General features: G+C 41.7%; 1 protein-coding gene across 4 annotated transcripts in view; it reads right to left on the bottom strand.

The window, feature by feature from the left end:
• The window catches only part of LOC127047710 (bifunctional heparan sulfate N-deacetylase/N-sulfotransferase 3), a 105,985-nt gene extending 79,843 nt beyond the window's left edge, over positions 1-26,142 (bottom strand). For all 4 annotated transcript variants that reach the window (XM_050946278.1, XM_050946279.1, XM_050946280.1 and 1 more), the window contains exon 1: positions 25,053-26,142. In XM_050946278.1, coding sequence (XP_050802235.1) covers positions 25,053-26,033 — 981 coding nt within the window. In that variant the 5' untranslated portion in view covers positions 26,034-26,142. The remainder of the gene's footprint in view (positions 1-25,052) is intronic.
• Positions 26,143-26,413: the final 271 nt, after the last annotated feature.

Raw genomic sequence — 26,413 nt, 5'->3', positions numbered from 1 at the left:
AGAGAAAAAGTTATTTTTCAAATTCCTTTCCTTGCAGGTAACAGATGCCACGCTCTCTGTATCTGTAAGATGCATATATGACATAGGGATTGCATCTAGTTTCTAGAATCTTGAAAGTCATTTCATTATATTGAAAAAAAAGGCACACAAGCAAGAGAAATTGCAGGAGTCACCGGCAACAATCAAGAAGGCAAAAATTTGGACTGTAACTGTGGAGCAGCAAGACACTTGCATGAAAAATACAGCATCTATGCAGTAGAAAATAACCTCAGCAAGCTTATTACAGATAAGATGTTTTCTTGAAGCATTAATGAGATGAAGAATATATAAAAGATTAAAAACCACAATATAATTGGAGTCTTAGGGGGAACCAAGGTGAGTCACCTAATAAAATTCTTAATTCAGCAGCTTTCTAGTTTGCAGAAATGTGGGGTAAATTATAGAGGTCCTGATCCTCAACTGCCAAAACAGCAACCTAGGATCAGTGGCAGCCAGCCTCACTTAAAGCATTTGAATCACTACCCTTGAGTTGGAATAGCAAAAGTACCAGGGACATCACTTCTGTCATTACTGCTTGAAAACACTGAAGGCAAGACACAGAAGGTGACTACTCTTTTGCAACAATTTGCTATACAAAATTTTACTTTAAGATTCTCTTCCATTCTAAGGATTGCTAAAACTTGCATGTGAATTAGCGTTGAAGTATCAGAAGGACACTGCTAATGACTAAATGATATTTTAGGAGAATCGTTCATAAGTCTATTAGACTGTGTGCAGAACATTTGGTTTTTGAATGGGTGATAATACTTTTATCTTTAGAAGAAAAAAGGTAAACTAATAAAATAGAGATCGCCTTGAAGTCTGCAGAGAACAAGAGGCTGGAACTGGCAAAAGACTGTGTATTGGAATCCTCGGAGGCATTGGCTATTCTCTCATTCCTGTGGTTTTGTTGTGTAAGGGTCATCTTCGAAAATCAGTCATGTTGTTAGACACTTTTCCCAGACCGAACTGTTGAAATGAAAGAACATTTTCAAAAGCAATCTACTGAGGAAGGGCTAATAAGACAGACTTTTTTTTCCCCCTTTTCTGATTTGCTCTGACATTTTGTCATGCTGTGATCCTGCTTCTTGATGCAGGCTTAAGGGTGGGAAGGAGGTAGTCACTATGTTCGCTTTATTTGCCTTTATGTTTTGCTGTTAATTGCTTGCATTTTTAAGTGTGTTTGGAATTTAATTATATTTGCTTTTGTGAAGTATTTTTATTCCACTGTACTACAGCAGCAGGAATTTGACAATAGACTTGTCATTTTGAAGGAACCAGAGCTTGTAGCATAGATTTGTGGAGGGCTGATGCATTCAGTTCTGCAGACTACTATGGTTCTATGTGTATAATATATTGCTTTCTTAGTGTGTATCTGAGCTATGAAGCAATGAAAACAACACATAGAAAGAAGGTTAGAATCATGCTTTAGATCTATTGTATTGCCTGGGTACATCAAACTGAGTTGCACCGTAACTCTTAATTTCCTCTCTTTTGCTGGCTGAACATAAATTTTTATTCACAGTATGAGTCACTGGTTTTTAAAATACTATTCCTGAAACTTTGGAAGAGATTCTTAAGTGGTGACAATTCCTCTGTACATCTGCAACTGCATTGTAGAAAAGTAGCGTTTCAGTTCATTTTGGTCTATATCAAATTAATTTCATTTTTTAAAATAAATTTTCTTTATAAATTTTGGAGTGACGTGATCTCATGACCACACGGGTACACAAAACCAGGGCAGGACCTAGATTTAGTGGGAAGATACACAAAGTAACATATGTATGGCCACACCAGTCTTCAACTTACCTATGAACAGATCTTCATACCTATGTACATTCACAGCAATCCCTAAAGCAGAACTTTCTGAGAAGGGAAGGGCAACTAAGGGATTCAGTCTCTAACACAGCTATCTGGCATTGGACCACAGATGGTGAATTGAGGATTGCATTCTGGCTAGTGAGTGGATGTGTGCATGTGGTGTGCGTTCCCTGCATAAGTGGGGCCTGTGATGTTCTACATAGGCATAAGGCCACCTCCACATAAACAAACCAATACCAATGAAAAGCAGAGGTTGGGTTGAGAGTTTACCCAGCTCATCCTGGAGGGAACATATGATTACTGAAGTTTGGAAGAGCATAGCTCTTAAATCATAAAATTCCACCAGGAACTGGGGTGAGGATGTGACTTGCAAAAACACAACAGTGAAAGCGTTCATCTAGCCTAAAGATAGCAAGTTACAGAATGGGACTGGGACCAATGATGGAAATTAAAAAATAAAAAAGAAAAATATTGCTGTAATTTAGTAGAAACTAGTAAAAAAAAGCAGCAGCTTTCACTGCACAGGTTTACTGTGCTAAACACAATTTATATGTTTTGTTATAGCTTGAAAAATTAGAACTGGCAAGAGATTCACAAAAGCTGTATCTTTCTACGCAGGTTCCACCAGCAACTGTGTGCTCAGGAAGCTGATCTTGTAACTTTATGCAACTTTTATCATTCATAACAGGTGACAAGGGCAGTAAATTGCTCCGCTGAATAATCTACAGTTAAAATGCAACACTTAGAGCACGGGTAAGCAAAGCAGCAGTCACTTAACAATGACACAGATAGGGAGGGCATTATTCCCGCCCACCGCCTTAAATTGACAGAGTGGTTTGGCCTCTGGGGGGAGAAAATAACGAGACTATAACCGTTTTCTCCTCTGAATATGAATATATCTACAGAATGGCAACAAATTACTACACATGTAACAAATCCCTCATGTTACATGTAATACGTGATGATCCTCTCAGAGTTCATTTTCACATAGATATAAAAAGGGAATCATATTTCTTTTCTATAATACTTCTGTATGTCAGCTCTTCGCGTCACAATATATTACTTACATTTTAATAGTAGTGTGCATGTGTATGTGAAGGAGGTGTTGCACATAATCAGCAACTTCCTTTCTCTCCATCTCTCTAATCTTTTTAAGTAAAGGCTTCTATTCAAAATAAATGACCTGGTGTACAAGCCCAGAAGGCAGAGTATACTGATCCATGCTGGACCAATCCATCCAGGAAAAAAAGGTCCACTGAACAAGCCAGAAGGGAATAATGTTTGGTGGCAGAGAAATGAGGCACTACTTAAGGTAATTAATGTAAATGAGCTTCCTGCCTTCCATGCTGCATTCCTGTCTGTCTGGTGTTGGTCATCTCTCTCTCTGGCCATGAGCCTGCAGAAGTTATTCCAGCACTTAACAGATCATCTTTATTTGAAAGCAGATTTTCCTTCCATTCACCTCTATAAATGTTTCTCTTCACAGGAAACAAACAATTTATATAAAAACTGTATTGGTTTTTTAGCTGAAACACTGGCTGCATATCCCCTGCTCCATATTCGGTAGTACCATCTCCACTGGTTCAAGGAGTCAATCCTCCCCACCCTCTTTTAGACAGCTGTCACTCCAGGCAAGCTAGCATAAAGCAAGAACGATGCGCCCCAGTGGGATTCTAGCCATCCTTGGAGCAGGTCTGTCATAAAAAACTGCAGTCTTCTTTTCTTTGTATGTCCATCCATACAGGGTCAATCTAAAAGGGCTACTATGATCATCATCTAGTTATAACAACGCAACCCTGTTGATTCTATGGTACAGTGCATAATCTGCATAAACACCTTTTAAATATTAAATATTTCATGAGATGGATACAACAGCCTTGGTTGTGACTAGCACTACACAGGTGCACAACAGTAATAGAGGATACAAAAAGCATCCCCATCTTACAGCCCTGTACAGGTGCTAATCACAAACCCAACTCTTGTATTTTCTGAGAGCCAGGACCACACAAGGCAAATGCCAAGAACAGCAATAACCTCTCCAAGTGGGAGGGGAAGGGACCAAGCTGGGATCAAGGTCATACAACCATTTCCATATTTAGTGAGAGGGTTGTTCATACTGTACCCTTTTAAAAAGCCCACTGTGCTTCATACTCCCTGGCAAAGCTAGCCATCCTTGCCACTATGGATGTCACCTCCCTATAAACCAACATCCCCCACAATGACAGCCACTGCCTGCCTCAGATATCTACAAGACAAGACAATGGACAACACTCAGATATCCACCCTAAGCGCATCACCATACTCAACCATTTCATCCTCACCCATAACAACTTTATATTCAACAACAAACATTTGTCCCAACTATGACAACACTCATGAGTATGAGGATGGCTCCCCAGTATGCCAACCACTTCATGGGCCAACTTGAAGAATTATTTCTGGACAAATGTACCATGAAACCAATGATATACCTGAGATATGTTGATATTTTCATCCTATGGACAGATGACAAATTCCCACATATATTTCCATGACAACTTCAACAATTACCAGCCAATCCATTAAACATTCTGGAACACTCCCACACCAGTATCAACTTCCTGGACACCACAGTCAGCTTCAACAACGGAACCATACAAACATCTATATACAAGAAACCCACAGATCACTGCACTTAACTTCACAGATCCAGTAATCACCAAACACACCAAGAAATCTGTTATCTACCACCAGGCACTCAAATACCATGGAATATGCTCCAAGGACAAAGCTTGGGATATACATCTTAACACACTTAAAACTGCTTTCACCAAACTGTCATAAACCTAGTCCCAGATTTGGACCTTAGCGTCCAAAATATGGGGGTTAGCATGAAAACCTCCAAGCTTAGTTACCAGCTTGGACCTGGTAAAGCTGCCACCACCCAAAAAATTAGAGTGTTTTGGGGCACTCTGGTCCCCACAAAAACCTTCCCTGGGGACCCCAAGACCCAAATCCCTTGAGTCTCACAACAAAGGGAAATAAACCTTTTCCCTTCCCCCCTCCAGGTGTTCCTGGAGAGATACACAGAAGCAACCTCCGTGAATCTAAGCAGAGGGATTCCACCCTCCCCCGTTTCCAGCCTGGAAACACAAGCACTTCCCTCTTCACCCAGAGGGAATGCAAAGTCAGGCTAGTAAATCTAACACACACAGATTTCCCCCTGACTTCTTCCTCCCACCAATTCCCTGGTGAGCTGCAGACTCAATTCCCTGGAGTTCCCCACTAAAGAAAAACTCCAACAGGTCTTAAAAGAAAGCTTTATATAAAAAGAAAGAAAAATACATAAAAATGGTTTCTCTGTATTAAGGTGACAAATACAGGGTCAATTGCTTAAAAGAATATTGAATAAACAGCCTTATTCAAAAAGAATACAATTCAAAGCACTCCAGCAACTATAGACATGTAAATACAAAAAAAACCATATAAATCACTATCTGATCTTTTGTACTTACAACTGGGAAACAGAAGATTAGAAAGCAGGAAATAGAAATCCCCTCATAGCCGAGAGAGTGCAGGCAGAAGACCCAGAACAAAGGACTCACACACCAAAAAACCCTCCACCCAGAGTTGAAAAAATCCTGTTTCCTGATTGGTCCTCTGGTCAGGTGCTTCAGATACTTCTTTCCAGGTGAAAGAGACGTTAACCCTTAGCTATCTGTTTATGACACAAACAAAGACACTCCACCAGAGAAGTAGAATGCATCATGGAACAGATTACCCAAGAGAAGCTGCTTCAATATTGGGAAAAAAGCTCTGACTGCACCCCCCCCCCCACCTCAGCTGTCACCTGCCTCCCCACACTGAAGGGTATAATTAAACAATCACAAAACAGACTTGATAGGGGCCACATCCTGAAAGAAATCTTTTCTCAACCCCCTTTTCTGGGCTTCAAACAATCGACCATCCTCACCAAACTCGGTATCATAAGCAAACTCCCCACAGACCAGGACTCAGTCCAACTCAAAGCAGCCAGACCCTGCCATAACAACAGATGCGAAACCTGTTGATAATCATGGTAGTGGCGATATGTCAATACCCCCGGAATACACCTTTCAAGATCCAAAGGTTCTACTCATGCCTATCACAACACGTGGTGTTCCTCAGCCAGTGCACTAAATGCCGCAATAACAATTATGTGGGTGAAACCAGAGAATCACTATGTTCCTGAATGAACTCTCACAGAAAAATGATAAAAGACAAAAGCATCATATCACCTGTGAACACTTTTCACAAAACAATCACTCCACATCTGATCTCTCAGTTCCTATCCTCAAAGGAAACCTGCACAACACCTTCAAAAGCCCAGGAGTTCAAATTCATAGCTTTGTTAAACACTAAAAATCATGGTCTTAATAAAGACTATGGCCTATTACAACAATCTGTAACCCAGTAAACCCTCTTTTAGTGTCCTATGACTGCAAAGGTGCTAACAGTCTATTTCACTTTGAATGATCTCTTACAACATGTGTTAACTACTTATGCTAATACGTATGTATTTAGCTGTGACACTATGGGCATGTCTACATTTAAAATGCCAGAGCAGCACAGATACCTTAGCACTTCAGTGTAGACCAGGAATCGGCATCCTTTCAGAAGTGGTGTGCCGAGTCTTCATTTATTTACTCTCATTTAAGGTTTCGTGTGCCAGTCATACATTTTAACGTTTTTAGAAGGTCTCTTTTCATAAGTCTATAATATATAACTAAACTATTGTTGTATGTAAAGTAAATAAAGTTTTAAAATGTTTAAGAAGCATCTTTTAATACAGAGCCCCCCTGGACTGGTGGCCAGGTCCCAGGCAGTGTGAGTGCCACTGAAAATCAGCTCACGTGCCATGTTTAGCACACGTGCCATAGGTTGCCTACCCCTAGTGTAGACACTACCTAGTGCACAAGGAAGGGTTCCCCTGTCAGCATAGGTAATTCACCTCCCTGAGAGGCAGTAGTTAGATTGACGGAAGAATTCTAGCACTGTCTACACCAGGGGCTAGGTCAGCTTACTTAAGCCCACTACATTCTTTAGTACAGGCCTGGCCTATGAGTACCTTTCCCAGACCTGAAGAAGAGGAGTTCTCTGTAGCTCAAAAGCTTGTCTTCTTCACCAACAGAGGTTTCTCTAGTAAAAGATATTACCTCCCCATCCTGTCTCTCTGGCAGCCCTAGAGGCACAGAGCCTGAGGCAGATACAATGGACCCATTTGGCAGCGTTCCTGAAGTCCCACTCCTGTGGGCAGTGGTTTTCACACCACATTCTTGCTCTTAGTCACCACTATACTGCTTCTAAGGCACAATCTGTTTTTGTGTTGAAAGACAGAAATATTAAACAATCCCCCTACATTGAAATTCACAGCAGTATTGTGTGTGAGCCAACTTGCCTACATCTTCTCCTTTGACATATTAAACCTTAATAAAACTGATTGGCACAATGTTCCTTAAAATAGTAGTAGGGCGTAAAAAATCTATTGAATAGTTTTCATAAATTAGTTTAAATTTATATTATAATTTTAAGATCTAATTAGTATAACATCTGTCTACTGCTTCATGATGCATAACTTTCCATAACTGTATATGAAATAATATGCTCCAGCAGTTAAATCAATCTCCCTAGGGCATAAGATACAATGGAACCTAGATAGTTAATAACATTTCCTGTCTTTCTTCTTTTTTTCTTTATCTATTGTACCTTTTACATATTATTCCAAACAAGTCACTGTATAACACCATGAAAGCCCTACATGAACTGATGGAAAGATGGAACATATATACATTTATAATAAATGCAATAAAAAAGCTGTAAAGATAACCTGGCTAATAAATTAAGAAGATAAAAAGAACCTTAAAAACAAGAGGAAGTTGCAAATAGTTAATCAATCATACAGCTGTGTGTATTTATAAAGGAACTTAAAAAGAAATGTCTGAATATTTTGCATTCACAAGACACATTTCTTATAGAAGAGACTGGAAGCTCAATACGATGTACTAAATATAATTCAGCCTCTCATGCCTAATTCTCTTTTGTTGTATTGTGTAACAGACTCTTTCAATGAGGTATCACTTATTTACAAATAATCTTTTTATTTAAAAACTAAATCAAAATTGTAACATAAATAAGGAAAGAATTTTCCTTTAACATCTAAAAGGTGTTTGAAGATATTTTTAGAGCTCTCTCTCTGGAAGGTGTTGATAAACAGTCTGGTTTATTTGCTCAGTAGTTCAAGGTTTCTAAAACCTTTTCCCACCCATCCTCCTCTAAGACAAACAAAAAGGACTCAAACCTCCCCTGATATTTAGGCCCCTCCAATGTACAAATAATTGAAAAGGAATGTTCAAGAAAGTCCTTTCCCAATTTTTTTTTTAAAAATCATTTCAGTGGTGTATATTAAACATGCGAGGGCTGTTCTTTCATGTACAAATATAGCATATTGGATGGAAGGATACTTCAAAAAACTGTTAACAGGGCAGCATAAAATATACCCTGAAAAGTCCCATCAAATCTAGGCACATTTGTAATATAAAGATAAAAAAAGCAAGAATTTAATACGGTTTCTATGAACAGGAAAGTTTCAAATAAGGAATAGAGCTTGTTCACCTAAACTCAATAAAAGCATCTGCACATTTATAGCTTCTGCATATCCAAAACATAGCAGATTGCATGTAATCATAACAGTTGGATCTAGCGTGAGAAATCCATTAAACTAAACAAAGAGAGAGTGAACTCAGCAGCACAGGGATGCATGCAGTAGATAGAAGCAGGAAGCCCGCCAAACAATCAGTGGGGTCACTGGACGATCAAGGTGCAATAGAAGCACTCAAGGAAGATAAAGTGATTGCAGAGAAGCTAAATGAATCGTTGGCTCAATCTTGACTGAAAAGAATGAGAGAGATTCCCACACCTGAGCCTCTCTTTTTAGGTGACAAATCTGAGAAACAGTCCCAGATTGAGGTGTAAATAGAAGTGGTTTTGGAAAATATTGATAAATAAAATAGTAATAAATCATCAGGACCAGATGGTATTTACCCAAGAGTTCTGGAGGAACTAAAATATGAAATTGCAGAACTACTAACTATGGTATGTAACCTATCATTTAAATCAGCTTCTGTGCCAGATGCTGGAGAATAACTAATATAACATCAATTTTTAGAAGTTACTCTAGAAACAACCCTGGCAATTACAGGCCAGTAAGTCTAACTAGTACCAGCCAAATTGGTTGACACTAGCGTAAAGAACAGAATGATCAGACACACAGATGAACATGATTTTGTTGGGGACGAGTCAACATGGCTATTGCAAAGGGAAACCATGTCTCACCAAACTATTAGAATTCTTGGAAGGGGTCATCAAACATGTGGAAAAGGGTGATCCAGGGGATATAGTGTAGTTGGACATTCAGAAAGCCTTTGAAGGCTTCAGAAGAGTCCCTCACCACAGGCTCTTAAGCAAAGTAAGCAGTCATAGGATAAAAGAGAAGGTCCTCTCATGATAAGTAACTGGTGACAGAAAATAAACGACAGGAATAAATTATCAGTTTTTGGAATAGAGAGATATAAATAGTGGTGTCCCCCAGCGGTTCGTACTGGGGTCTCTGCTGTTCAACATATTCTTAAATTATCTGAAAAAATGGGCAAAAAGTGAAGCGGCAAAATTTGCAGATGACACAAAATTACTCAAGATAATTAAGTCTAAAATAGACTGCTAAGAGTTACAAAGGGATCTCACAAAACTGGGTGACCAGGTGACAAAATAGCAGATTAAATTCAATATTGATAAATGCAAAGTAATGCACATTGGAAAACATAATCCCAACTATACTTACAAAATGATGGGGGTCTAAATTAGCTACTCAAGAAAGAGATGTTGGAGTAATTGTGGATAGTTCTCTGAAAACATTTGCTTAATTTGCAGTGGCAGTCAAAAAACTAACAATGTTAGGACCTATTTGGAAAGGGATAGATATTAAAAAATAGAAAATATCATAATGCCACTACATAAATCCATGGTCCGCCCACACCTGGAATACTGCATGCAGTACTGGTCACCCCATCTCAAAAAAAGATAGATTAGAATTGGAAAACATATAGAGAAGCACAACAAAAATGATTAAGGGTATGGAACAGCATCCATATGAAGAGAGATTAAAAAGACTGGAATTTTCAGCATGGAAAAGAGATGACTAACAGGGCATATGATAGAGGTATATAAAATGGTGACTGGTGTGGAGAAAGTGAATAAGGAAGTGTTATTACTTCTTGACGTAACACAAGAACAAGGGGTCACCCAATGAAATTAATAGGTAGCTGATTTAAAACAATCAAAAGCAAGTACTTCATCACACAACACACAGTCAACCTGTGGAACTCATTGCCAGAGGATGCTGTGAAGGCCAAAACTATAACAGGGTTCAAAAAAGAACTATATAAATTCATGGAGGATAGGTCCATCACTGGCGATTAGCCAAGATGGTCAAGGATGCAACCCCATGCTCTGGGTGTTCCTAACTTCTGATTGTCAGAAGCTGGGAACAGACAATAGGATGGATCAATTGCTGATTGCCTGTTCTGTTCATTCTATCTGAAGCACCTGGCATTGGCCACTATCAGAAGACAAGATACCAGGTTAGATGGACCATTGATCTGACCCTGATAGATGTTTTGGAGCATGAGCTTTCGTGGGTGAATACCCACTTTGTCAGATGCATGTAGTGGAAATTTCCAGGGGCAGGTATATATATGCAAGCAAGCTAGAGATAATGAGGTTAGTTCAATCAGGGAGGATGAGGCCCTGTTCTAGCAGTTGAGGTGTGAAAACCAAGGGAGGAGAAACTGGTTTTGTAGTTGGCAAGCCATTCACAGTCTTTGTTTAATCCTGAGCTGATGGTGTCAAATTTGCAGATGAACTGAAACTCAGCAGTTTCTCTTTGAAGTCTGGTCCTGAAGTTTTTCTGCTGCAGGATGGCCATCTTAGGGTCTGCTATAGTGTGGCCAGGGAGGTTGAAGTGTTCTCCTACAGGTTTTATTATACTGCCATTCTTAATATTTGATTTGTGTCCATTTATCCTTTTCCATAGAGACTGTCCAGTTTGGACGATGTACATAGCAGAGGGGCACTGCTGGCATATAATGGCGTATATTACATTGGTGGACATACTGGTGATGGTGTGGCTAAACTGGTTAGGTCCTGTGATGGTGTCGCTGGTGTAGATATGTGGGCAGAGTTGGCATCGAGGTTTGTTGCATGGATTGGTTCCTGAGCTAGAGTTACTATGGTGCGGTGTGCAGATACTGGTGAGAATATGTTTCAGGTTGGCAGGTTGTCTGTGGGCGAGGACTGGCCTGCCACCCAAGCCTGTGAAAGTGTGGGATCATTGTCCAGGATGGGTTGTAGATCCCTGATGAGGCGTTGGAGGGGTTTTAGCTGGGGACTGTATGTGATGGCCAGTGGAGTCCTGTTGGTTTCTCTCTTGGGTTTGTCTTGCAGTAGGAGGCTTCTGGGTACACGTCTGGCTCTGTTGATCCGTTTCCTTGTTTCCTTGTGGGGGTATTGTAGTTTTGAGAATGCTTGGTGGAGATTTTGTAGGTGTTGGTCTCTGTCTGAGGAGTTAGAGCAGATGCAGTTGTACCTCAGTGCTTGGCTGTAGACAATGGATCGTGTGATGTGCTCGATATGAAAGCTGGAGGCATGAAGGTAGGCATAGCGGTCGGTAGGTTTTCGGTATAGGGTGGTGTTAAAGTGACCATCACTTATTTGCACCGTGGTGTCTAGGAAGTGGACCTCCCGTGTAGATTGGTCCAGGCTGAGGTTGATGGTGGGGTGGAAGCTGTTGAAATCGTGGTGGAATTTTTCCAGAGACTCCTTCCCATGGGTCCAGATGATGAAGATGTCATCAATGTAGCGTAGGCAAAGAAGAGGCGTGAGTGGACGAGAGCTGAGGAAGTGTTGTTCCAGGTCGGCCATAAAAATATTGGCATATTGTGGGGCCATGCGAGTGCCAATAGCGGTGCCACTGATCTGGAGATATATGTTGTCATCAAATTTGAAATAGTTGTGTGTGAGGATAAAGGCACAGAGCTCAGCAGCCAGTTGTGCTGTGGCATCATCGGGGAAACTGTTCCTGACAGCTTGTATTCCATCTGTGTGTGGGATGTTTGTGTATAGAGCCTCTACATCCATGGTGGCTAGGATGGTGTTTTCTGGAAGGTCACCAATGCATTGTAGTTTCCTCAGGAAATCAGTGGTGTTGCGGAGATAGCTGGGAGTGCTGGTGGCATAGGGTCTGAGTAGAGAGTCCACATATCCAGACAGTCCATCAGTGAGAGTGCCAATGCCCGAGATGATGGGGCGTCCAGGATTTCTGGGTTTGTGGATCTTGGGCAGTAGATAGAATAACCCCGGTCGGGGCTCTAAGGGTATGTTGATTTGTTCCGGTTTTAGTGTAGGGAGTGTCCTGAGCAGATGGTGCAGTTTCTTAGTGTATTCCGCAGTGGGATCTGAGGGGAGTGGCCTGTAGAATATGCCAGCAATGCCCCTCTGCTATGTACATCGCCCAAACTGGACAGTCTTTACAGAAAAGGATAAATGGACACAAATCAGATATTAGGAATGGCAATATATTAAAACCTGTAGGAGCTCAACCTCCCTGGCCACACTATAGCAGACCTTAAGGTGGCCATCCTGCAGTAGAAAAACTTCAGGACCAGACTTCAAAGAGAAACTGCTGAGTTTCAGTTCATCTGCAAATTTGACACCATCAGCTCAGGATTAAACAAAGACTGTGAATGGCTTGCCAACTACAAAACCAGTTTCTCCTCCCTTGGTTTTCACACCTCAACTGCTAGAACAGGGCCTCATCCTCCCTGATTGAACTAACCTCATTATCTCTAGTTTGCTTGCATATATATATACCTGCCCCTGGAAATTTCCACTACATGCATCTGACGAAGTGGGCATTCACCCCTGAAAGCTCATGCTCCAAAATGTCTGTTAGTCTATAAGCTGCCACAGGATTCTTTGCTGCTTTTACAGATCCAGACTAACACAGCTACCCCTCTGATACTTGATCTGACCCTGTCATTGATATGACCTTATGATCTGACAGTCAATCTTATGCAGACTATGGGACACTAGGTATTAATTCTCATGGGCTAAATTCTCTGCTTTGCAAGAGCACTGCTCAGTGCAGGAGATAGGATGAGGAGGACATTAGAGTACTGGTTATATCTCTCTGATATTTATCAATAGCCCTAATCCTGACAGGACTTAGAGCAGCTGCCACTGGACTCCATTTCATCACTGGACTCTACTTCAGTGCAGAATTGGCAAACTGTTCGTAACTCAGAACAAAACATTATGGTTGTTCTTTCAAAAGTTTACAACTGAACAGTAACTTATGTGATGAGGCAAGGCCAGATGGCTACAGTAAACTACTGAGAAACAGGTATGTTAGCCCCAAGCTAAACAAATCCCTAGGACCCTGGTAACCAAATGGCAGTTGCTCCAGGTTAATCAAGGCACTTGGGGCCAATTAAGATCTTTCTAGAAGGCAGTGGAGATAGCTACTTTAATTAGAACACCTGCAGCCAATCAAGGCAGGCTAATAAGGGCACCTGGGTTTAAAAAGGAGCTCACTCCAGTCAGGCAGGGAGGAGCCAGAGGAGAAGGAGCATGTGTGAGGAGCTGGGAGCAAGAGGGCAAGGAGCTGAGAGTGAGAGAGTGTACTACTAGAGGATTGAGGAGGACAAGCATTATCAGATACCAGGAGGAAGGTCCTGTGGTGAGGATAAAGAAGGTGTTTGGAGGAGGCCATGGGGAAGTAGCCCAGGGAGTTGTAGCTGTCATGCAGCTGTTACAGGAGGCACTATAGACAGCTGCGATCCACAGGGCCCTGGGCTGGAAGCCGGAGTAGAGGGCGGGCCCGGGTTCCCCCCTAAATCTCCCAACTCCTGATCAGACACAGGAGGAGCTGACCCAGACTGTGGGTTCCACAAGAGGGGAAGATCACTGAAGTGAGCAACTCTGCCAATAAGTGCAGGACCCACCAAGGTAGAGGAGGAACTTTGTCACAACTGGTGTCAGGAGTGGGATATTTGGTGTGCACAGCACAGCAGAAAAAAGGAGGATGATTTAAAAAAAAAAGAGAGGGTTTATTTTTTTTTTCCCACCACAATGGATGACGTAGTGCAGGCACTGATACAAGCCACAGCAGAGCAGCAGGAGGCTACCCGTGTCCAGACAGCCGCCCAACAGAAGGCAGTGCGGCTGCAGCAAGAGACTAATCGCCTGCTGATGGACCAGGCTTCTCAAGACCGAGCTATGTTGCGGGAACTGGTAAACCAGGTAAAGACCCTTACAGAGCTGAACTGTGGCCATGATGGGATGCGGCTCATACGGGACAGCCATTGGCTGCAGAAAATGATGCGGGAGGATGATGTAGAGGCATACCTTCTGGCCTTTGAGAGGACAGCCCTACAGGAGGCCTGGCCTAGAGATCAGTGGTCTGGCATCCTTTCCCCATTCCTGCGTGGGGAGGCCCAGAAGGCCTACCATGATCTGCCTGAAGAGGCTGCAGCAGACTACCCCCAGCTGAAAGCAGAGATCCTGGACAGATCTGGGGTAACGACTGCAGTGCGGGCCCAACGGTATCACGAGTGGAGGTACCAGGAAGACAAAACCCCACGGTCCCAACTGTTTGACCTCATCCATCTTGCACTAAAGTGGTTGCAAACAGAGTCCCGGAGTCCGGAAGAGATACTAGAGGTTCTGGTCATCGACCGATACATGAGGGCACTGCCACTTGATCTCCGTAAATGGGTAGGCCAGAACGATCTGTCCACCTATGATGAGATGATCATGCTGGTAGAAAGACGCATGACAGCCAGGTAATTGACCTGACTACCCATGTAAAGCCCCTTTCGTACCAAACACCCAACCCAACCCTGGAAGGTGGGGCAGCCAAAGCCCTGGGGAGTCCTAGGTGGAGGAAGAGGGGGCCAAAAACCAGCGGAGACCCCAGAAGGAAGGGAATGGCCTGAGTGAGGGAAACCCTGAGACTAAACTCCCTAACCCACATGAAAGGGGAATGATTAGAAACAATTATAGATAAACTCCCATATCCTGTAGTCATTGGGAGGGGACTATCCACGGTTTGATAATTTACTCCCCCCAGAGAGGCTGGAGGGAGATGGGGACCCTGTTGGCAGCAACTCATCGTTGGGGGAATGTCAACCCCCAACGTTTTCAGAGTTTTCTCAGGATCTATTCTCAGCCCCCCAAAAGGCCCGGAAGACAATAAAAGAAAGGAAGGCCGCGAAGGCCTAGGGAACCCGGACCCTGACCCAGGGCCAGAAGACCGTGCTAGTAGGCAGATGGACAGGAGCAGCCATTAGAGAAACTACCAACATGGAAGGTGAGCCGGAGGCTGGCCCCAGCCATGATGGAGATGAGCCGTTGGAAGAAATAGAAGCTGGCCCCTGGGAGCTCACGCAGGTTAGTCCTGGGAGAGAGACTTTCGGGAGGGACCAGGCAGAGGACCCTAGATATGATAACATCAGGAAAGAGGTGGCTGAGATAGATGGGACACCAGTGGAGGGGAAGGTCCGGGGTCCAGGACCCTATTTTATAGTGAAGAAAGATCTCCTGTACCGTGTGGTGCAAATGCAGGAGCAGGAGATACATCAACTTCTGGTGCCACAAAAACATCAAAAAGCCATATTGAGCCTCGCCCACAGTCACCTGTTTGGAGGACACCTAGGGGTAGAGAAAACCCAGGCCAGATCCTGCGGAGGTTCTTCTGGCTAGGAGTACATGAAGATGTCAGGCGATACTGCACCTCTTGTCCAGAGTGTCAGCTACATAGCCCTCGCCCACACTTGCGGGCCCCTTTGATACCTTTTCTAACAATAGAGGTACCATTTGAACGCATAGCCATGGATCTGATTGGGCCCCTAGAGAAGACAGCTCGGGGCCACCAACATGTGCTGGTTGTATTAGACTATGCAACCTGATATCCAGAAGCCGTTCCCCTACGCAACACAGCTTCCAAGACAATAGCTAAGGAGCTACTACAGATCTTTTCCCGGGTTGGGCTACCCAAGGAGATACTGACTGATCAAGGGACACCTTTCGTGTCCAAGTTGATGAAAGATCTCTGTTCATTGCTCCATGTACAAGCTCTACGGACCTCTGTATACCACCCACAAACAGATGGCCTTGTGGAAAGGTTCAATAGGACCCTCAAGGCCATGATCAGGAAAGTGGTGGGCCAGGATGGGAAAGATTGGGATACCCTATTGCCTTACCTTATGTTTGCCATCCGGGAAGTCCCACAAGCCTCCATAGGTTTCTCTCCATTCGAACTACTATATGGGCGCCACCCCCGGGGCATATTGGATATAGCCAGAGAAGCCTGGGAAGAGGAGCCAAATCCCAGAAGGAACATAATCGAGCATGTGCTACAGATGAGGGATCGGATAGCTCGAGTTACACCCATTGTACGGGAACACTTGAAGAAAGCACAGGAGACCCAACGAACCCATTATAACCACCAAGCAAAGCTTCGACAGTTCCAACCAGGGGATCGAGTAATGGTCCTGGTTCCCACAGCAGAAAGCAAGCTGTTGGCCCAGTGGCAGGGACCTTACGAAGTGATTGAAGCTGTGAGAGAGGTAAACTATAAGGTGCGACAGCCAGGCCGCAGGAAACCTGAGCAAATTTACCACATCAATCTTCTAAATCCTTGGCATGATCAAGAGGCATGCTTAGTCACCCAGGAGACCCTTCCCCAGAAGGATAACTTACACGAGCAAGTGAGGATATCACCCGACTCGACGCAAATCAAAAGGTTGAGGCAGCCAACATGATTAATGGCAATTGAGATGTGTCCTCTACAAAACCGGGGCGGAAGACCTGAGACCTATCACCATATCCACACGATCCCCGGAGCCACGGTAACACTGAGACCCTACCGAATCCCAGCAGTCAAAAGAGAGGAAATCAAGGCTGAAGTAAAGAAAATGTTAGAATAAGGCGTTATTGAAGAATCCTACAGTCAGTGGTGCAGTCCAGTAGTTCTAGTGCCTAAACCTGATGGTACCATGAGATTCTGTAATGACTTTCACCGACTGAATGAAGTATCCCGATTCGATGCATAGCCCATATCACGCATCAACAAACTGGTTGACCGACTGGGTAGTGCCCGATTCTTGACTACACTGGATCTGACAAAAGGGTATTGGCAGATTCCCCTGACCAAAGAAGCTAAAGAAAAGACAGCGTTCTCCACCCCGGACGGGCTATTCCAGTACACAGTCCTCCTTTTGGGCTACATGGGGCCCCAGCCACATTCCAGCGCCTCATGGATAAGCTGCTGCGCCCGCATACTAGTTATGCAGCTGCATACCTAGATGATGTCATCATCCATACACCAGACTGGGGAACCCACTTGGAGAAAGTTGAGGCCGTACTACGCACCTTAAGGCGGGCTGGCCTCACCGCTAACCCTGCTAAATGCGCCTTAGGGATTAGCAGAGGCTAAAAGTGCCTGGGATATATTGTAGGAAGGGGTATAGTGAAGCCCCAAACTAATAAGCTAGAGGCGATTCAAAACTGGCCCCGGCCGACCCAAAAGAAGCAGGTCCGTGCGTTCCTAGGTGTGGTAGGCTACTACCAACATTTTATTCCCCACTTCGCCAGTAGGGCAAGTCCTCTAACGGACCTGGTGAAGGCCTGAGGTCCAGACATGGTGAAGTGGACCGACGCAGCACAGAGGGCATTCATACACCTTCGGACAGTTCTCTGTAATGATCCCATACTCATAGCCCCGGACTTTACCAAGGAATTTATTTTGCGAACAGATGCTTCTGAGGTGGGGTTGGGGGCGGTTCTGTCGCAAATGATTGGAGAAGAAGAACACCTGATCCTCTACCTAAGCAGAAAGCTGCTCCCAAGAGAACAGAAGTATGCAGTAGTTGAGAGAGAATGCCTTGCTGTCAAATGGGCCATGGAGACACTGCGTTATTACCTCTTAGGCCGGCGATTTTCTCTTGTGACAGACCATGCACCCCTTCAGTGGATGCAGAGAAATAAGAAAAAGAATGCAAGGGTCACCAGGTGGTTCTTATCCCTCCAACCATTCCAGTTCTGCATACAGCACAGGGCTGGATGCCACCACGGCAACGCTGATGGCCTTTCACAAGCACACTGCCTGGTGTCCCAAGTTGCCGAACCCTATGGTGTTGAGCAGAAGGAGGGGATATGTGATGGGCAAGGCCAGAATGCTACAGTAAAGAACTGTGAAACAAGTATGTTAGCCCCAAGCTAAACAAATCCCTAGGACCCTGGTAACCAAATGGCAGTTGCTCCAGGTTAATCAAGGCACCTGGGGCCAATTAAGATCTTTCTAGAAGGCAGTGGAGATAGCTACTTTAATTAGAACACCTGCAGCCAATCAAGGCAGGCTAATCAGGGCACCTGGGTTTAAAAAGGAGCTCACTCCAGTCAGGCAGGGAGGAGCCAGAGGAGAAGGAGTGTGTGTGAGGAGCTGGGAGCAAGAGGGCAAGGAGCTGAGAGTGAGAGAGTGTACTACTAGAGGATTGAGGAGGACAAGCATTATCAGATACCAGGAGGAAGGTCCTGTGGTGAGGATAAAGAAGGTGTTTGGAGGAGGCCATGGGGAAGTAGCCCAGGGAGTTGCAGCTGTTACAGGAGGCACTATAGACAGCTATGATCCACAGGGCCCTGGGCTGGAAGCCGGAGTAGAGGGCGGGCCTGGCTTCCCCCCTAAACCTCCCAACTCCTGATCAGACACAGGAGGAGCTGACCCAGACTGTGGGTTCCACAAGAGGGGAAGATCACTGAGGTGAGCAAATCCTCCAATAAGCACAGGACCCACCAAGGTTGAGGAGGAACTTTGTCACACTTAGTACAGCTTTGAAATTTTACTATGTAGAAGAAAAATGCTGCTTTTAATCATCTTAATTTAAACAAAACAAGCACAGGAACAGTTTCCTTACCTTGTCAGTTTTTAAAAAAAAACCTTCCTTTTTTTTTTTAGTAGTTTACATTTAACACATTGTACTGTATTTGCTTTTTTTTTTTTAATCTCTACTGCTGCCTGATTGCATACTTCCAGTTCCAAATGAGGGGTGTGGTTGACCAGTCAGTTTGTAACTCTAGTGTTCATAAAAGCACAGCCTTTTAGGCCTAAAAGAAACAGATAAGTGAATGGAATATAACATTGTCACTGGTAATAGCCTCTTCCTGATACATAAATACTGAGAAAGAGAAACAATTTATTGAAAATGAATATGGAAGTGATGTTACCAAGTTTATTTTCAGTGGGAGGCAATTAGGCTGCAATAACATTTTCTTCCACTGACATTATTCCTATTATATCAGATGTGACAATGTAAATAAACTAAGATGGATGGACATTGCTGATGCAGAGTGACAACTACTCACTGTACCATACTGAAAAAACTATATTCTTATTGGCTTAAATGTCATACAGTGACAGCCACATCAGTAATGATCAGGTAATCTCAATCTAAACACAATTTGAGGGGTTTTTACAGCTAAAATTACAGTGGGATGGCCTCCCCATTATGGTTAGGGTTGAAACTACCTTACTGTTTAATAAGTTAGTAGTTAGAATTTGGATAAACAAAAACAGCAAGGCCTGACTGCCCCTCATTAGTTTTTGCATTGATGAACTTCAGGCAAAATCAGTCCTATGCCATCAGATTTTTCAGAAGTGTCTATTAATTGTGTGTGCCTAAAGCCTGAGTGCTGAAACTGAGATGTCTTCTGCCTGATTTTCAGATGCTGAGGACACTCAGCTCCCCCTCACTTCAAAGGAGTAACTATAGATTTGTGAGCAGTGGGCTGAGGCTAAACAATCAATATAATAACTATTTTCAAAAAAGTGCTCAGCTCCCATTTAGATACCTCAATGAAGTGGCCACTTATAAAAGTACTTAGTACCCAGTACTTCCCATTGTTCTGGTGACTCATCTAGGTGCCTAAAGGGAATTATTAAACTTTTAAGAATCAGAGGGGTAGCCGTGTTAGTCTGGATCTGTAAAAAGTGACAGAGTCCTGTGGCACCTTATAGACTAACAGACGTATTGGAGCATGAGCTTTCGTGGGTGAATACCCACTTCGTCGGATGCATGAAGCAGGCTAGAGATAATGAGGTTAGTTCAATCAGGGAGGATGAGGCCCTCTTCTAACAGCTGAGGTGCTAAACTTTTTAAACTTTTAGTTCTTTTGAAAATCTGAGTCTCTATGTACCTTTACTGTAACTCATAACTCATCCTGACTCAACTCTGCTGCATTGCCTTTGTAACTATCACTCCCTCTTTTATTATTTCTGAAAAAACATTAACTTGCCCTGTCAACCATTATGTTTCTTTTTAACAAGTTAGTAACTAGAATTAGGCCATAATGTCTTTTGAGCTCACAATACCTCTGAGGAGCATTCAGGGCAGTGAGACTCATTACACTATGGAAAAAGTATAGTTTAAGCTCATCCAAACCCATCCAGAGCAGTTTCTTTCAGGGTCTCCTGGTGGCAACAATAGATGTTTTACCCATCTTATGTTCTTCAGCCTAATGATATGAATTACTAACTTTGCACTGTGTGGAATCACTGGTGTGGGGTAGGGCTGTCTGTACTTTCAGCTTCTCCAAAGCATTTGTGTAGGTCCAACTATAAATTGAACTAAAATGTTCATTTCTACAGACCAACAATAAAGGCTGCATTAGTGTTTCAGGGCCCCATTATCTGACTTCAATGGATTTATACTAGGAATGAATATGGTCAGAATTTTTGAATATTAAATTTAATAGGAAATAAGTTGTAATTATGTCAAATAGCTCTGTAATTTTGAGATGAAACTGAAATACGTAGAAAAGCATCAGTTCCAGTGCTACAGTGTTAGAATTTAAATGTTGTTAGCTTAGCTAAAATGAGTTAATCATGGATGCTGAATATAAACATCCCTATTAGGCAGTCTATTTTCATACTTGAGGCACACAATTCTCTGTGTTACAGGCAGTGCAGCAGAACTCAGTAAAACACTACCCCTCATATCTAATATGATGGTATTTATACACAAATATGGTTTTCGATAACAGATATTCAGCTACTTCAAATTAATTCTACCTCATTCATTCAGCATGTCGTGTTGCAGAGGATAACTCCTTTGATATTAATAGTAATGGAGATACGTTGCATCTGACATTGCTAACATGTTTAACAGAATACATTAGCTTTAAGTAGATTAAGGATCTGAAATGAACACTTTTCAGATGCCACTGTTTCAAAAAACAACTCTATTTAAATGGTTGCATCAGTTGTACTGGTTCAGAAGTTCTCTGCTTTGATATTACTTTCCATTAGAGCTGTGAAATAATTTAAAAAAATAATCATGATTAATCACACTGTTAATAATAGAATACCATTTATTTAAATATTTTTGGATGTTTTCTACATTTTCAAATATATTGATTTCAATTACAACACGGAATACAAAGTGTACAGTGCTCACTTTATTTTTTATTAATTATTTGCTCTGTAAAAAACAAATAGTATTTTTCATTTCACCTAACCCAAGTATTGTAGTGCAATCTCTTTATCATGAAAGTTGAACTTACAAATGTAGAATTATGTACAAAAAATAACTGCATTCACAAATAAAACAATGTAAAACTTTAGAGCCTACAAGTCCACTCAGTCCTATTTCTTGTTCAACCAATCGCTCAGACAAACAAGTTTGTTTACATTTGAAGGAGATAATGCTGCCTGCTTCTTGTTCATAATGTCACCTGAAAGTGAGAACAGGCATTCACATGGCACTGTTGGAACCAGTGTCAAAAGATAGTTATTGTGCTAAAGATTTATATGTCTCTACATGCTTCATCCACCATTCCAGAGGACATGCGTCCAGGCAGATGACAGGTTCTGATCGACAATGATGCAAAACAGGGCGGACTGACATGTTCACTTTTATAATCCGACTCAGATGCCACCAGCAGAAGGCTGATTTTCATTTTTGGTGGTTCAGGTTCTATAGATTCTGCATCGGAGTGTTGCTCTTTTAAGACTTCTGAAAGTATGCTCCACACCTCATCCCTCTCAGATTTTGGCAGGCACTTCAGATACTTAAACCTTAGGTTGAGTGCTATAGCTATTTTTAGAAATCTCATGGTATCTTTTCTGCGTTTTGTTAAATTTGCAGCAAAAGTGTTCTTAAAACAAACATGTGCTGAGTCATCTGAGACTACTAGAACATGAAATATATGGCAGAATGTGGGTAAAACAGAGCAGGAGACATACAATTCTCTCCCAAGGAATTCAGTCACAAATTTAATTAACACATTATTTTTTAAACAAGCATTATCAGCATGGAAGCATGTCTTCTGGAGTGGTGGCTGAAGCATGAATGGTTAGCATAGCGGGCACATAAATACCTTGTAATGCTGGCTACAAAAGTGCCATGCGAACACCTGTTCTTATTTACAGTGTCCCCAGAAAGTGAGAAGTGGGCAGCATTATCTCCTGTAAATGTAAACAAACTTGTTTGTATTAGGTATTGGCTGAACAAGAAGTACGACTGAGTGGACTTGTAGACTAAGGTTTTACATTGTTTTGTTTTTGAGTGCAGATATGTAACAAAAAAACCAACTACACCCTAAGTTGCATTTTCATGATAAAGAGATTGCACTACAGTAATTGTATGAGGTGAATTGAAAAATTCTATTTATTTTATAATTTTTACAGTGCAAATATTTGTAAATAAATGATAATAAAGTGAGCAGTATACACTTCATATTCTGTTGTAATTGAAATCAATATTTGAAAATGTAGAAAAACATCTAAAATATTTAATAAATTTCACTTGGTATTGTTTAACAGTGTGATTAATTGTGATTAGTTGCAGTTTTAATTTTTTAATTGTGATTAATTTTTTTGAGTTAATCATGTGAGTTAACTGCAATTAATTGCCCTATTTTCTATATAATTTCATTCCCCCTCCTCCATTTGGCAGTATTTTGTAAATACTACAAACTAGCCTCACAAAATAGTAACAAATCTCACTGTTTTTGCATTTTCTTTAAGAATTAAAGATATTTTATTCTCAATTAATCTTTTAAATTTGTCTGTATAATTTATTGCTTTTGATAAGTAACTTCAGTGATTTATTATTCTAACAGAATCCAAAACGTTCACTTACAGTGACCAGATGTCCTGATATTTGGGACTTTTTTTTAAAATGGGTTCCTATTACCCCCCACCCCATTGCGATTTTTCACACTTGCTATCTGGTCACTCTAGGTTCAGAAAAAAAAAAATTAGGAAAAATACTATTTCTGATCCTCATAGTTTATTATAGTGCTGAACCTGTATTATTTCTTAATTCAGGTTTTATTTATGCATTTCATTAGTCCAGTACTTCAAAGCAGCTTTGTCACACTGATTAGAATGGGAGCAACACCAGGCTCTAAATCTTCCATGTAATTCAACTTCGTATTTAAGAGGTTCTCAAACACCAAAATGAAAAGCTGCAACCACACATAGACAGAGGTTATTGTGCCTTTTTTCTTGTGTACCTATGAAACTGCTTAGGTATCCAAAAAGTGTAGATCCTTACAGAATATATGTGTTGAAAGCATTTTTGGGTAGCCTCCAACAGTTTAATATCAATGTTAATACACTTTAAGGTTATCGTTTTACATTTTTGGAAAAGTGGAGAGAATGTGTCAACTGTAACTTTGAAGAAAAACTGAATGTGAAATTGTCAATCCAAAAACATTTGTTGAATGAGCCAATATATTTAGAGGGTTTTGTAGCTCAATAAATTTAGTGGTAATTTAATGAGATCCTCTTAATCAACTAAGTACAGTTTAAAACACAACTGAAATTAGAAAAATATTACCCAATAATATAGTATTACCTTTTCTTCCTCCCACCGTGTTCTCTTACAGCTCTTACACTGCCAAAATTTCTAGCTAGATTAACAAAATCTTCAACATTTGTCCAATTTTTAGCTTGTAGAACAAAGACCTCAAGTTTTGCAACGTGTTCTCTGTTCATCTGTTTTACTACTAGATTCTTTCAATGAAGAATAGGTGTAAAGCATAAAAATAATGTCCTTCAAAGGTCATCCTCATCCACCCATAACCCACCACTGTACTTGAATGGCGGAGCAACAGACTGAAAAAGGACTCTACATGTGTTTATAACTAAAAATAGTGGAAAACTCACAAGCACTGAAAGTCAACAAATGAGAGAGAGAGAGAGAGAGAGATTATTTCAGACATGTATAAACACTAGCTTGGTTGCATGTAAGAGCCACAAAATATGGAAATAAGAAGGGTGAAAAGCTGTGACTAACTCCTGACACTTCAAAAATGGTTAATAATCCAATATGGTCGTCTTTAAAATATATGTTGGCATTTATCATCAAATCAACTCATTCACCTTCTACTTGTAAGATTGGCTGATGGCAACACGCATGTATTACACACTAAGGATCTAGCTCCAACCCTGAGAGGTGCTGGAGACGTCCCGGAAAGTGTGAGTATCCTCAATTCCCAGTGAAGTATCTCCCATGAAGTGCTTAGCACTTTGCAGGATCAGATCCTTTCCAATTTATTAACTTTTTATCAGTTTGGCTGCTATTAGTGGGAAACCCTATCCTCTTTATTCCCGGGATACAGCAGAACCAGTTTCCATGTGGGCAGGAAAGTAGAATACCGAGATTTCAAACAGGAGCACACACCTTCAGCAAAGTTTGGCAGGTACTCCTTCTCTGTCACTTCGGTGAGTACCTGAATTGGCCAGAGGATCTGTCACTATGATTCACAAGCCTCTCCCAGCTCCTTTGCAAGAGGCAAGTTAATAGGCAATAGACTCTATTCCTGCTCTGAGGTTGCAGCAGGTGCCACAAAGGAACTTTGTAGCCTGCAAGAGAGAAGGATTCTGTCTCCCCAAACCCCAAGGGATTTTTCTTGTGCCAAACACATACTTGGGATTGGTGCAGCAAGATAGATTTGCATGTTTGGTAAATTTCAAACATTAATTTCAGTTTAAAAAATAAGAATTCATGCTGAAGCTTTTGCAGTAGCAGAACAGTTTTTTTTTCCACATACTGTACCTGCACATCATTGACATTCATCCTTGTTCCTTCCTTCCCAACAAAGATGTCATCTATGTCAACAAGAATGTACCTGTCCAAGGACAATGTGAGCTTTTTCCCAGACAGAAAAGAGATGGCATCTATAAAGATCAGCTTGTGCAGCCAAAAGTTCAAGTTGTTGCCAAAGAGGACTCTCTGAATCCCATCATGAAGCCCCAAGTCATGAACTACTGTGGCATGGAGAGCATTTTTAGTGATGGGTAGTGGGAGGTTTTCTGTAGTCTTTATTTTTGCAAATATCACTGGTTGATAGGCTGAATGATTAATCTGGAAAACTGTCCAGTCATTTCCAGGCAAGGGACCTTTATCAAGCTTAGAGGATTTAGTTACATGAAGCAATGGGGAATGAGGGTTAACACAACAGTCCTTAACACCCAGATTGCCATGAACATGGAAAGGAAAGCCCTTAAACTGAATGTTCTGCAAGCTGTTCTCGCTGCCCTTATGGAATCCAATGACACCCACATCATATTCAATACAGTATTTATCTAGAAGGCCTTTGTTCCATGAGTCCATATTCACATACTTTAAAATATTTTCATATACAACGAGAACATATTTGCCTTTATTTTTGTCTATAAGCACTGGAAGATCACCTTTCCCAGGAGCAATCTCTATGTGATACTGAAATCTGCTGGATTCTAGAATTGTTATTATATCTTGACCAAGTGTTGAGTACTGGCTTTCCACAAACACCAGCACTACGGGATCAGTCCGAATGGGATCAATGGGCTTCACTGTCTTCAGCTCCATTAACTTGTATGGCAACAGCTGAAGATCACCACATTCCAATTCCGAAGAGATCTCAGAAAGTTCATTTTCCTGTTTGTAGCCATTATACAAATAGTAAGCAGAAATAACAATGCTCACCATACAAAAAGTGGCAAGCAAGATAACTGTTCTTTGAAAATGTCTGTGAAGTTTCATGATAAAACTCATGTTGTATACTTGCCTTAGATTGCTTCCAACAGCAGCAGCATTAAAAAAAACCACAACTTTTCAACAACTTGTTCTAGTCCTGCTTAATAATTTATGTCACCATTGCAGCACGTGTCTGTCTTCAACAAGCTTTATATACGGTATAGTCTAAAAGAAAAAGAAAAGTAGAGGTTTAATGCATCCACAACTATTATTTCATTTCAGCTAGCTCGTAGCAGTTCCTAATTCTACAGGACAGGAGTCAGAGAGATCCTCCACCCCACCTGTAGTTTAGCCCCAGCTACTTTCAGTGTGCTTGTTACACAAGCACCACTCTGGTCATCAACAGGAACTGAGCACAGGATATCAAGAGCTAAGTGACTCTCTACATCTTGAGCAAA

Source organism: Gopherus flavomarginatus, chromosome 3 (genome assembly GCF_025201925.1).
Source record: "Gopherus flavomarginatus isolate rGopFla2 chromosome 3, rGopFla2.mat.asm, whole genome shotgun sequence".
NCBI classification, from domain to species: Eukaryota; Metazoa; Chordata; order Testudines; family Testudinidae; genus Gopherus; species Gopherus flavomarginatus.
This window is presented reverse-complemented; position numbering and strand designations above follow the sequence as displayed.